A 13,998-nucleotide genomic window follows, 5' to 3' on the forward strand; every position below is an offset into this window, starting at 1 on the left:
TGGCCACACAGCCCCACAGCATGATGGAACCCCCACCAAATTTTACTGTGGGTAGCAAGTGTTTTTCTTGGAACGCTGTGTTCTTTTGCCGCCATGCATAACGTCCCTTGTTATGACCAAATAACTCAATCTTTGTTTCGTCAGTCCACAGCACCTTATTCCAAAATGAAGCTGGCTTGTCCAAATGTGCGTTTGCATACCTCAAGCGACTCTGTTTGTGGCGTGTGTGCAGAAAAGGCTTCTTCCACATCACTCTCCCATACAGCTTCTCCTTGTGCAAAGTGCGCTGAATTGTTGAACGATGCACAGTGACACCATCTGCAGCAAGATGATGTTGTAGGTCTTTGGAGGTGGTCTGTGGGCTGTTTTTGACCGTTCTCACCATCCTTCGCCTTTGCCTCTCCGATATTTTACTTGGCCTGCCACTTCTGGCCTTAACAAGAACTGTGCCTCTGGTCTTCCATTTTCTTACTATGTTCCTCACAGTGGACACTGACAGCTTAAATCTCTGCGATAGCTTTTTGTAGCCTTCCTCTAAACCATAATGTTGAACAATCTTTGTTTTCAGGTCATTTGAGAGTTGTTTTGAGGCCCCCATGATGCCACTCTTCAGAGGAGAGTCAAAGAGAACAAGAACTTGCAATTGGCCACCTTAAATACCTTTTCTCATGATTGGATGCACTTGTCTATGAAGTTCAAGGCTTAATGAGCTCACCAAACCAATTGTGTGTTCCAATTAATCAGTGCTAAGTAGTTACAGGTATTCAAATCAACAGAATGACAAGGGTGCCCACATTTTTGCATAGCCTATTTTTCACATCTGATTTAATTTCATACAACTTAATATTGCTACACTAAAAATCTTTGTCTGGACAATACCCCAGTACTCAGCTTTTATTAGAAAATGAATGGCATGCCACTGTGATCATTTTCTGTGACGACAAAGTAAATTATTATGCAGCCTCAGAGGGGTGCCCAAACTTTTTCATACGACTGTATATGCACACACACACACTGACGCGCACGTAGGCGTATATTGACCGCCACGCATTGACAAAAATACACTGTCTCTAGGCTTTTTATCTCAATCAGATCCTGCTTAAAATGTAGACATGGAATGTGCCACATCCTTCACAACACAGGGCAGACTCCTGGATGCGAGGAGGCCAGGGTGGAGAACTTTCTGCTAACGTCCCAGCTGGTGTGAATGACTGGCAGGAAATAGGTGTGACCAGTTGGATAGAGGTGTAAACATCCCTGCCATGCTCCCTCCCTCTGTTTATTAGCATTGGATGAATGAAAGAGCCAATGCAGAGAGCTGGTCTCTGAATTGATTCACTGCCAAATGAGCACCCAGCAATGACCTTTGAATAGCACTCTTTTTGCACACACAAGATGATAGGAAGCAGTGAACACACACAAATATTAGATCCATTTGGGGACCGTCTTGTAGTGTTGTGTTGCATTATCTGATGTGCATTAGGGAACGTATACCATAGTTACCTCACAAGGTGCAAAAACAATGGAGTAAACACTGAATAAATAAAACCGGACACTCTTCAGCGGAAATGAAAGTTGAATTGTAAGACATTCCTGACTATGAGTATCACCAGGTTTACTATACATTGTATTGTACCTGTCCTGGCTACACCTATAGGGACATTATGCCCAGATTTTTCCCCCCAGCATCTGTGATGGCAATTGATTCCAAAGTGTGCTACCATACTAACCTCAGGTCTAGCCATACACAGCCATTTGTATGCCGACTGACAGAGAGAAAGCCTCCTACTCAGGCGGCCCCGGGGCTCACAACCTTTTTTACATATTAAAAAACAACAACATTTCAGTCATTTAGCAGATGCTCTTATCCAGAGCAACTTACAGGAGCAATTATGGTTAAGTGCCTTGCTCAAAGGCACATCAGATATTTCACCTAGTCGGCTCGGGGATTCGAACCAGCGACCTTTCAGTTACTGGCCCACACAATACTCCCACACAGCTATATCTCTGTTGCACTGATTGACATATTGGCACTGATTTCATGCTTATGCTGGAATTTTGTGCTTACACTTACAATGCTTTAAAAGGCTGTGTTGGTCATGGTACTGAGTGGCTAAGAAAGAGGTGACAAACATTGAGCTCTTGACCATATCACATGATGCATCTGCTATGATGTGTTCCATAGGTAGCTTTCTTTTGGTGGTTTTAAAACTACCTGTTAAGTTGTTGAATTATTTATATGCCAGTTAAGGTCATTATGACTAAATAGGAAACCAAGTTAGATATCAATGAAAATGTCAAAATGAACAGAGATGTTACTGTGGGTATAAATAGCTAACCTTTTGCTCTCTGCCAACTTTGTCGAGATTTAGAGTAGACTAGTCAAGGGGAACCAGCTGTCATCCGTTTATGTGGCCCGACCTTACAAACTGGATTCACTATTTTGGTATGGTCTTTTAGCAAAAACTACAGCAAGATAGTGAGAGGCCTCTATCGGTTCACTGAGAGTCATTTAGGAAAGATTGTTAAAGGTTCAAAATACTGATGACAATAACAGATGTTACATTTATTACAGCATATTGTTACAACCACTAAACGATGGTAACATTTTGAATAACTGTTAAAACAACCAATACAAGCTTGTCAATTATATTAATATGGCATAAGTAATGAAAAATGATTGTCAACAAAAACATGTCAGAACCGAAACAATATCATAGCGGATTCCTCTTTGCAACTTCTACTTCCATCGTCCGCATGCACCAAAAGCAATGTTTGGATTCGGTGGTGCAGAATACGACACTGCCAACTTTGTGTAATCTAAAACCAGCGCATGTAGTGCCACCGCGTATATTTTACATCAATCCTACTCGCATCATATACTATACCTGTAGGTTATACACGAAGCACAGTCGGTCAGAATCGTATTATCGTTTAATTGTTATCAAATAGTTATAATCTAGTCTCAGGCCCCATTGTGAACTTTCGGACAAGATGCAGTCCGTTTTAAACATGTACCGTTACAGTTGCGCAATAACAATAAGCATTGCCTTTACCTTTGGATAGAGAAAAGTCAATCGTCGTCTCTAGTGCTTTGCCGATCACAACTTTATGTGGCAATTCCTTCTCATTCCGTTTAGAGGGTTAAGGTTTGCTTCTACGCGTTAACTTCAATGCTCAAGAAGTAACGAAGGATGTCCATCCGATACTGAGCGCACCGCTTGAGTTGATGTTATTGCGCAAAGACAGTACCCCGTCTGAGGCAGACGGACAGTCAAGGGAACCAATCAATGTAACATTACAGCATAGCAACATTGTGCCCATTGGCTACAGATGGTAATGGCTGACCAATCGTTGCGCGGAGAAAAATAAGTGCCTACTGTTCGTTAAGCATACGTGTGGGAGACCGCAATAGCGGAGTTCATAAACAGAAACGCTTTGCACACTTTGTGTCTCAGTAAGCCTACCAATTAAATTTACCAGACAACACGGACAAATTGCAAGATAGTTTTTTTTTTATGTCATGATGGACAAATAGGCTACATACATGACGGGTAGACAGCTCAACAGCAAACGTTGTACCTGCAGAACAATCCATTTATTTAAGCATTGTAATAATACAAGTTGGAGGCATGCATGATCATGCCATCCATACATACCAGGCCTGAAGGACAAAAGGATTTAAAAAAAGACACATGCCAAGCACTTTAAATGACAGGATTATTCATCTTTCTGCAAGGTAAATAACTACTGTTTTTGTTAGGGGCCCACGTAGAGAACTTTCTCATGACGCCACACTCAATAACTTGGTTAATAGCGACATCTAGTGCTGTGCATTGATCTAAGAATTCTGTGGCTAGGCTTCAGAAACGTTGCATGCCATTTTCTTTATTGATGACTAACTGTAATGATGTGTGATCTCACCTTTATATGGTGGTCTGAACAATGATCCTAGCTCAAAACAAGCCTCTATACAGGCTGTATTGAGTGTGCACAATAACAGTGAATAAAGCCAACAAACAAGGATCCGTAAAATGTAATTTATTCTCTCCTTAAAGGCCCAGTGCAGTCAAAAACATGATTTTCCAGTGTTTTATATAAATTGCCCTTTTAGTGTAAGAGCTGAAAATACCACCTGACAACCCTATTAAAAAGATACCACGAACAACAAAAGATCAGAGAACAAGATCTTAATTTTGAATATATCCAAGTGGAGACGCAGATCAACACCTTTTTAGATTGCTATTCATAAATCAACTAACCCAGCACAATTCTATTTAACTCGAAATAGTATTTTAGGGGATGAAACAACACTAGGCAAGAGAACACGGTCCAACTGACTCAAAGTCATTTTTAAACTAACCTTTCAAATAAGTGCGAGAGTCACATTGCGGTGCTATGGTGTGAGTAGGGGTTACTGTGGTGGAAGAGGGCTTGCAGTGTTGGCACGCAGGATGCCTCTGAGGACCTTGTAGCTGGCCAGGGGCTGGTTCTCTTTAGGTGGGTAGCATGGGCCACGGTCTGTGACATAGGAATAGGGGAAACGTAGGACCCACAGGCCATCAGGGGGCAGCACCAGCTCTGTCTGCTCGGGGTGGAACACTGGACATGGAGGGGGGCCGGGTTGGACCTAAGAACAAAAAGAAGAGGGGCAGCGTTTTACAGTCAACATTAATCAAGCATTACATCTCTCATTAATCAACAAAGGGACTATTTGCCAACACAAAATGAATCTCTACACAGCATATTGCTACACTAAGAACTCACAATGAGTTCAGTTGTAATTGTACTGACAGTTTAGCATAATAGCTTGTCTATCAAGATAGGTAAGTAAATTCCTCTCATCTATTCCTGGTGACAAACACTAGTTGATAGGGAAATGTATGCCAGGCAAGTGTACCTGTGGGTTGAGTGTTATCTCCAGGGGGGCGTCAGGGACCACAATGTAGAGGCGCGCCAGCTGGGCGTAGTGGGTCTTTAGGCCACGCCCCTGGGCTGGAGAGGGAATGTACAGGGGCATGTCTGTGTTCAGGGCCCTGGTGGCCGGCTCTTTGGCCCCTCCAGGCCCCAGCACTTTCACCACTTTATCAGGTCCTGAGCTGAGGAAACGCCGGCCCCTACTGTCCTCGTACTCAAAGCCCACAAAGGCCCGGGCCACGTCATCCCGCCTGCGTCCCCGGCCAAGGCCCCCTGCACTCCCTCGCTTCCCCGCCACGGTTTTGTTGGGGGCCGGCCAGGAGGAGGGTCCCCCATCCAAGGGCTCAGTTAAGCCCACCTCCTCTTCAGAGCGGGAGCGAATCACCACGTCCCAGGGCAGGAGGAAGGAGGAGCCAGGCAGGAAGCCTGGCTGCTCCAGGCCAGTGTGGGGGTTGTAGGTCTTAGCAGGGCCAAGCTTGACCAGCGACCAGCTGGAGAACTTGGGCAGCAGACCTTTGGAGCAGCCTGAGTGGAGCATGCCTGGAAGGTACTCCACAGTGGAGGCCTGGCGATCCACCAGGCTGGGCCTCTTCTCCTGGCCCTCACCGCCCCCTCCATCTCCATAAGGCCCTAGGCTGTCAGTGGAATGGCCCAGGCTGAGGGCCAGGCTGAGGCTGGTGCTCTCTCCGGGCGTGTGGGACACTGGGTGGGACGCTGGGATGCTCTCCTTTAGCCTCTCCCCCTCTGATGGCCCTGACCCAGGCTCTGAACCTGACGGTGGGACTGGGACTGGGGCAGCCACCTCAGTGGGTCTGGGTGCTTCTTCACAGGCCGGGGCTGGGTCTGGGGTGCTTGGCTGGAAAACAGGAAAGTCGATCCTCTCCAGCTTCCCGCAGCATTTCTCCTCAAACATCTACAAGGCAACAGAGTGAGACAAAGTGTAAACAAGACAAGTACAATTGAATAGATTTTTAAAGAGATCATGGGGTTATGCTGGCGTCCTCTGCAGAGATCTGTTAAAGCGGATACTAACTTGGTAGAAGTCGTAGTTGGCAGCTTGGATGTCAAAGGGGTCCTCACGAGGGGCTTGCTTCCAGCCACAGTTACACGAGCTAGTGGAACGCCCCCTGCTGTTGTGGTTGAGGATGGGCGGGTTGCGGTCCATCTCTGGCTTCTCATCTGCAGATGACAATGGCCTTTTATCAATTGATTTGCTCACCTCATGCATCCTCTCTCACCTCTTTTTGAAAAAGGTCAAAGTTAATCGAGGAGAGTGAACGTGGATGGAAATGTGCTTGCTTGAAATGAGACGGTCCTTCTCCACTCGTGAGTCATTAGGCAAATGACGTTTACAAGATGGAACCCAAAATAAATGTGTAACGTCATCAAAACAAATTAAGTTGTGCAAGACATTATATAGATAACAATAAGTAGCATATTGTTTTTTTAAATGTGTGCATGTTTTTCTCCTCTGACAAAACAAACGCTGATTCAAAGGGGGTGTGGCAGATTTCAAAACTCTTCCGCGGTAAGATACATGACTATCCCCGATGAAAGGTGGATATCGAGGAGGACACTTCCGTTTGCCTACTAACAAATTGACACACTCCTCGACCACTTATCAGTTTCCGTGTCACAGAGGACAGCCTTTTGCACAAACGAGAAAACCCCATAGAAGACAGTTTGCCATAATACACACCACAATTCAACATTGATATTCTGAGGTACACTGACCACCAACTCTGTTGATACCTGTTATGATACCTTTCATTTGTGTAATAAATAAGAAATATTTTAGAAATTATAGTAACAGTAGTATGTTCCGTACAGTGATTGAGGCTTTACCTGGCTGAGGCAGCAGGTGAAACTTGTGCACACAGTGTTGGTCTGTTAGACTGCGCTCTTCACATAACTGATGCCCATTACTCCAGAACTTGTAGCAGTCCTCATGCAACTGCAAGGCATAGCGCTGAAAAGCTACGCCGCGTGCATGCTGGCTGTAGACCCGAAGTGCTTGTGTCAGTTGGTTTTTATGCACAGTGGTGGTATAGTTATGGGGAAGGTTAGACTGGTAGGCGCTATGTGCCAGTGGCAGGGCTTTCTGGCAGCGGTTCTCAGAGAACTTGGCATCTGCGTCCAGGAAACCTTCCAAAAACTTAAGTTGACTCTGCACTTTGACAGCCAGCTCTGCAGTTTCCTCCTCTGTGTTGGCTATCATGACCTGATGCAGCCTGTAGGCCACTTGTGCCCATTTGGAGTAGGTTGGCAGCTCAAAATGAGAAGGCTGCGGATTGCGACCAACACTGTCATCAAAGCCTTTCTTGGTCAACACCAGTTCGACATGCTGCCAAAGGAACTCCTTCAGACTACAGTCTACTAGTTGCCCCCCTGAGAGGCTGCTGCTTTCTACATTGAAGGATGGTTGTCTTGCAGAGTGACGCATTTGTTGGTAGCGCCTGGGTCCAGACACCAAGGTGCTGGTGTCATTTTCCCTCAGGGCACAGTTGGAGCGCAGTTGTCCTAGCACGGCTGCCACTGGGTCCTCCTCTGGCCCAGGCACCACGTAAACAAACGCTTGGTTAGCAGGGACAGTGAATAAGCAATTACTGCTCTGGTTGGTGAGGACCCGACTTTTCCGGAAAATTCGATATATCTGGTCTTCCAATGCATGCTGGAGGCGTCTCCTTGGCGAGTGTTTCTTGGGCTTATCAGCATTTCCTCCAGAAGGGTCTGAACCATTTCCACCATAGCTTCGCAGGGCTCCATTCATCTGGAATACGAATAGCAGGCGAGGGGGACAGGGCCGGCAGTTCACCTTCCATTCTTTGGATATTATCGAATCCTTGATTGTAGCACGTAGTAGTGGCAGAACTTTCTGGCGAAGTGCATCCAGAGCACGGAACAATCTGTCATAGGTGACATCAAAACAGCATGTAGGATGGACCAGTAGCAGGACATGGCACAACGAGAATAGGTAAAGCAATGCTAAGCAATGCTGTTTATCCGCTCCTTTCCAGAATTCGTGCGCCTCCGAGTGTCCGACGCCCGTACTCAAAGACTCACACGCCCACAAAAGCTGTCGGTTGTCACAAACTGAAGTAAGCACCAGATACAATACGCGGTTTTCTTGGCTGTAGTACGCCTGAATCAAGCTTCCACTGTTATGATTGTCTGTCTCATCCAGTCCAAATAGTGAATAGATGTGCTTGTCCGCGAGCGTGTTGATTAGAAACTCTTTCGGTGATCCGGGTACCATTGCAGTCTTACCGAATATACCAAGTACACAGAGACCTTCATCTTTGTATAATGGATCCTCTATTACTTCTGATTCTAGAAGCGCTCCCACACTCACGGGCAACGCCATTTTTTCCGCCCATATCATGGGGAAGATAAACAGCTGCGCACAAGGCCACTTTCCGTGAACACAAGTAAAATGTTCCGTGTAGAAACCTTATACTTCTGTGGTAGAAACAACATACCTTTTCTGCGTTCCAGCAACCAAAACAGGTACATAATTTTTTTTGTTAATTTATTTGGTGTTTCCTAAACATGTCTAGGAAATCACAAATTCAATTGTATTCTTAAACACAAGTGGTTAAAATACTTTTTAAAACAATGTGCTGAAAATGTTAAAAAAAAATGAAAATCAAAAGATAATGCAAGAAGCTTTTTGGAAAAAGTAACAAATAACGTGTAATAGCTCAAACATAGGGTCCCCCAGTCAATGTGCAATTTCCAAACATAGATCCTCAGATACATTTACAACAGTTAAAATTGACTTCCTCATAGAAAAGATTAAACTGAAACCACATTCAAACCAAGTGATGCTTCTCACTCATTCCAAGTAACAGATCATCGATTGTTTCCACAACATGTTCAGAGTATCTCAACTACTGCCTTTTAAATCTCAGTATCGCTCACTTAACATCCTCCTTGGTGTCACTTTTCCAAGAAGCATGCAGTTTTGAGGCAGTGTTGGGATTGACCAAACCTATGTTTGATATAGTGGGGCGGTCAAGGCTCTTGCCTTTAGAACTTATGTCCTTTTTAAAATTGTGGTCCAAGACAAGTGTTTCCTCTTTTCATCCTCAATCTACCTAGCACTTAGTAATTCATTCAGCAATGGTAAAAGTATGAAATAACCCATCCAGCAATAGAAGGCAGAAACCCATTTAGCAACGGAAACCAGAAAGTGCTAGAGAATGTGCATTGTGCCAATAGTTACATCTATAGCTTGCATACCGTCCTCATACAACACTGGAACTTTTCATCATGGCAGCTGCCTTTCCGTTACATTTGAACTAGTCTCGATCGACATCTGTGTATACATCAACAAATGTCTCAGTTTTGATCAAAGCTTTCGTTGAGATTCTTTGCCTTTGGAGACAGTCCTCGTGGTAAGGCACTCTGAGGGGATAAAGAACTATGTAAGTGGTGACAAAGGGGACACACCTTTAAACCACACATGCATAAGCCACACAGGCTCTGTAGAGTGATCTACCTGGAACTTGCATCGCAGGGCCTGAGTCATGATGGGGGTGAGGCCAGTGCCCGTCTCCATATTCTCCTTATCAAACAGAGGAGTGCCACCAGGACTCCTAAAGAGTAGAGAAACACTTATAGTCAGACTCAGCTCTCACTTGATGATAGTCCTTTGACTTCCTGTTTTCAGGTTACACAAGAACCCCAGAATAAAGCACTTGAGTGTTGAAATGCATTACCTATTGATTTGAACCCTTTTCAGCTGTGTACGCAGATTCATAGGCCTTTTGGTAGGTGTTATAGAGTGGGAAATAACATTTGATAATCTCCACAATAACACAACATAAATCCAATCAAGAAAACAAATGTTTGAAAAACTGTTCTTCAATCCTGGTGTGCAGGCTTTTGTTCCAGGCCTGATAAACATTATTTAATTATCATAACTGGCCTGGGGAAAAAAGCCTGGACAACATGTGGTGGGTCCCCAGGACCATGATGGAGAACACTGTGATATCTCCTGGTCACAAAACAAATGGCAGCCGATTAAGAAATATGGGATAGGTTTACCTGCCAAAGCTAAGGTGTTTGAGAAGTTTAGGGGGCAGTTGGATCGTTTCAGACGGACATTCTGCAGGTCTGCCACAGTGACCAGAGGGTCATGCATCTTCTCTGGAGTCCTCTAAAATAAAAGACATACCCATTTTTCAGACAATGGCCTTGTTGTACATTCTTATGCTGGAAATGCAAGAAAGAGTAAGGCACATTACTGCATGCTATGTGAGAGTGTCCTGTGAAGCTTCCATTTTGGACAGGTGGAAGCAGAAATTACTTTGAGTATGCTAAGGATATGCATTGCTTACCTTTGATTTCACACTGCTGACAATAACCTTTCTCAGTTTAACAGCCTGTAAATCCCTGAGGGTCATGGCCACCAGTATGTCCTGCTTCTCCTTAGTGACAGAGAGGTCAGATCATAGGAGAGAATACATTTTACATTTGAGTAATTTAGGAGACACTCTTCTACAGAACGACTTACGGTAGTGAGTGCATACAGTACATTTTCGTACTCGTCCACCGTGGGAATTGAACCCACAACCCTGGCGATGCAAGCACCATGCTCTACCAACTGAACCACACGGGACAGAAATCGATCTATGACCACCAAATAAAAAGATGAGTTATTATATTCTTACCTGTTGAGTATTGGAAGCCACTCTTTTTGTAGGGATGTAGGGATGCAGGAAAGTGGTGGATGGAGAAGGTGGTGGTGGTGTGAGAGCAGGAAGAGGGTCCACACTGGAGCCACAGCCTAATGGAAGAAGGGTAGGAGGAAACATGAGACAGACTAAACTACCAGCCACAGTCCCATGGCAGTGGCATCCAGTCTTACCACCCTGCTGAAACAAGATAGGCTTTGGTGACGCATTACTGCATGTGGCTTTTTGTCACATGATCATACCATGAGGTATGTTCAGAGGAGTGTAATTGTTGGTGTCTCACCTGAAGAGCAGAATGCAAGGCACCCATCTCCCTCTCAGCAATTTGATTCTGGAGGGTCTCTGTTTGGCATACCCCCACCAGAGGGAAAAAAATTCAAATCCAGCAAATGACTGCAATAGATAGATGGAAGTAGAAATTGGGTCAGTGTAACTGACAGAGCGAATCATAGAGGCAAATGTTTGGGAATGAAATCTAACATAACATTTTCCCTCAACCAAAACAGCCCTGTTAGAAACATAGCCTTGCTGTAGAAACTTACCGGCTCAGGCTGTTCCTCCAGATTTGGAATATCCTGCCAAATGCCAGCAGCAACACTCTGACACCCAGTAAAGGAACCCATTTCTTCACATTCTTTACAGGGGGGTCTTCTAGTTGCGCTGGACTGGTTTGGGTGATTGGGTCACAATTTTCAAGTTTTAAGAAAATACACACAGAATGATAAGGGTTATGAGTTGATAGGATTGTCCACCCTCTTGTGCATGATCCTTCAGCCAGCCATAGATTCATGTTAACAAAATCCCCTATGATTTTTTCCCCAGCAGTGGTGGGGTAGTGGGGGTGCATTGCTACTAGTGTTAGCACAATGACATGCTAGCTGTTCCCACAGACTTCCAGTCATTGAGTTAATAACTATCTATTTAAAAGCATGTGTTTGCAGGAATACATTATATATACAGTACCAGTCAAATGTTTGGACACACCTACTCATTGAAGGGGTTTTCTTTATTTTTACTATTTTCTACAATAAGTGAAGACATCAAAACTATGAAATAACACATATGGTATCATGTAGTAACCCCCCCAAAAAGTGTTAAACAAATTCTTCGAAGTAGTCACCCTTTGCCTTGATGACAGCTTTGCACATTCTTAGCATTCTCTCAACCAGCGTCATAAGGCAGTTACCTGGAATGCATTTCAATTAACATGTGTGCCTTGTTAAAAGTTAAACATGAGCAATGGACATTAGATAGGTGGAAATCTGTCTGTCTGTTGAGTCCAAATTTGAGATTTTTGGTTCCAACCGCTGTGTCTTTGTGAGACGCAGAGTAGGTGAACGGATGATCTCTGCATGTGTGGTTCCCACCGTGAAGCATAGAGGAGGTGTGATGATGCTCTGCTGGTGACACTGTCTGCGAGTTATTTAGAATTCAAGGCACGCAACCAGCATAGCTACCACAGAATTCTGCAGCAATACGCCATCCCATCTGGTTTGCGCTTAGTGTCATTATCATTTGTTTTTCAACAGGACAATGACCCAACACACTTCCAGGCTGTGTAAGGGCTATTTGACCAAGAAGGAGAGTGATGGAATGCTGCATCAGATGACCTCGCCTCCACAATCACCAGACCTCAACCCAATTGAGATTGTTTGGGATGAGTTGGACCGCAGAGTGAAGGAAAAGCAGTCAACAAGTGCTCAGTATATGCGGGAACTCCTTCAAGACTGTTGGAAAAGCATTCCAGGTGAAGCTGGTTGAGAGAACGCCAAGAGTGTACAAAGCTGTCATCAAGGCAAAGAGTGGCTACTTAGACAAATCAAAATATATTTGGGATTCTTCAAACACTTTTTTGGTTACGACATGATTCCATATGTGTTATTTCATAGTTTTGATATCTTCACTATTATTGTGCAATGTAGAAAATAGTAAAAATAAAGAAAAACCCTGGAATGAGTAGGTACAGTTGAAGTCGGAAGTTTACATACACCTTAGCCATATACATTTAAACTCAGTTTTTCACAATTCCTGACATTTAATCCCAGTAAAAATCCCCTGTCTTAGGTCAGTTAGGATCACCACTTTATTTTAAGAATGTGAAATGTCAGAATAATAGTAGAGAGAATGATTTATTTCAGCTTTTATTTCTTTCATCACATTCCCAGTGGGTCACAAGTTTACATACACTCAATTAGTATTTGGTAGCATTGGGTCAAACATTTCAGGTAGCCTTCCACAAGCTTCCCACAATAAGTTGGGTGAATTTTGGCCCATTCCTCCTGACAGAGCTGGTGTAACCGAGTCAGGTTTGTAGGCCTCCTTGCTCGCACACTCTTTTTCAGGTCTGCCCACAAATGTTCTATAGGATTGAGGTCAGGGCTTTGTGATGGCTACTCCAATACCTTGACTTTGTTGTTCTTAAGCCATTTTGCCACAACTTTGGAAGTATGCTTGAGGTCATTGTCCATTTGGAAGACCCATTTGCGACCAAGCTTTAACTTCCTGACTGATGTCTTGATGTTGCTTCAATATATCCACATAATTTTCCTCCCTCATGATGCCATCTATTTTGTGAAGTGCACCAGTCCCTCCTGCAGCAAAGCACCCCCACAACATGATGCTGCCACCCCCGTGATTCACGGTTGGGATGGTGTTCTTCGGCTTGCAAGCGCCCCCCTTTTTCCTCCGATAGTCATTATGCCCAAACAGTTCTATTTTTGTTTCATCAGACTTGACATTTCTCAAAAAAGTACGATCTTTGTACCCATGTGCAGTTGCTAACCGTAGTCTGGCTTTTTTATGGCGGTTTTGGAGCAGTGGCTTCTTCCTTGCTGAGCGGCCTTTCAGGTTATGTCGATATAGGACTCGTTTTACTGCACCAAAGTACGTTCATCTCTAGGAGACAGAACGTGTCTCCTTCCTGAGCGGTATGATGGCTGCGTGGTCCCATGGTGTTTATACTTGCGTACTGTTGTTTGTACAGATGAACGTTGTACCTTCAGGCGTTTGGAAATTGCTCCCAAGGATGAACCAGACTTGTGGAGGTCTACAATCTTTTTTCCTGAGGTCTTGGCTGATTTCTTTTGATTTTCCCATGATGTCAAGCAAAGAGGCACCGAGTTTGAAGGTAGGCCTTGAAATACATCCACAGGTACACCTCAAATTGACTCAAATGATGTCAATTAGCCTATCAGAAGCTTCTAAAGCCATTACATAATTTTCTGGAATTTTCCAAGCTGTTTAAAGGCAGTCAACTTAGTGTATGTAAACTTCTGACCCACTGGAATTGTGATACAGTGAATTATAAGTGAAATAATCTGTCTGTAAACAATGGTTGGAATAATTACTTGTGTCATGCACAAAGTAGATGTCCTAACCAACT

At 44.1% G+C, this 13,998-nt stretch overlaps 2 protein-coding genes and 1 long non-coding RNA gene across 3 annotated transcripts in view; all 3 read right to left on the minus strand.

The window, feature by feature from the left end:
• LOC120031058 (protein yippee-like 1) overlaps positions 1 to 3,232 on the minus strand; it is a 30,629-nt gene extending 27,397 nt beyond the window's left edge. Inside the window, exon 1 of the mRNA XM_038976608.1 lies at positions 3,057 to 3,232. The gene's annotated coding sequence lies outside the window, so the exon portion shown is untranslated. The remainder of the gene's footprint in view (positions 1 to 3,056) is intronic.
• Positions 3,233 to 4,024: 792 nt separating this feature from the next.
• On the minus strand, positions 4,025 to 8,318 carry LOC120031066 (protein smg8-like). Its single transcript, XM_038976619.1, has 4 exons — positions 6,763 to 8,318; positions 5,951 to 6,096; positions 4,901 to 5,830; positions 4,025 to 4,630 (listed from the first exon to the last, which is right to left on the minus strand). The coding sequence occupies exons 1-4, from the start codon at positions 8,297 to 8,299 to the stop codon at positions 4,415 to 4,417; spliced, it is 2,829 nt and encodes a 942-aa protein (XP_038832547.1). The 5' UTR covers positions 8,300 to 8,318; the 3' UTR covers positions 4,025 to 4,414.
• A 113-nt stretch (positions 8,319 to 8,431) lies between these two features.
• Positions 8,432 to 9,515, minus strand: LOC120031087. Its single transcript, XR_005473704.1, has 2 exons — positions 9,419 to 9,515; positions 8,432 to 9,324 (listed from the first exon to the last, which is right to left on the minus strand). It is a non-coding gene; the product is annotated as an uncharacterized LOC120031087 (long non-coding RNA).
• Positions 9,516 to 13,998: the final 4,483 nt, after the last annotated feature.

This window comes from Salvelinus namaycush, chromosome 3 (assembly GCF_016432855.1).
Source record: "Salvelinus namaycush isolate Seneca chromosome 3, SaNama_1.0, whole genome shotgun sequence".
NCBI lineage: Eukaryota > Metazoa > Chordata > Actinopteri > Salmoniformes > Salmonidae > Salvelinus > Salvelinus namaycush.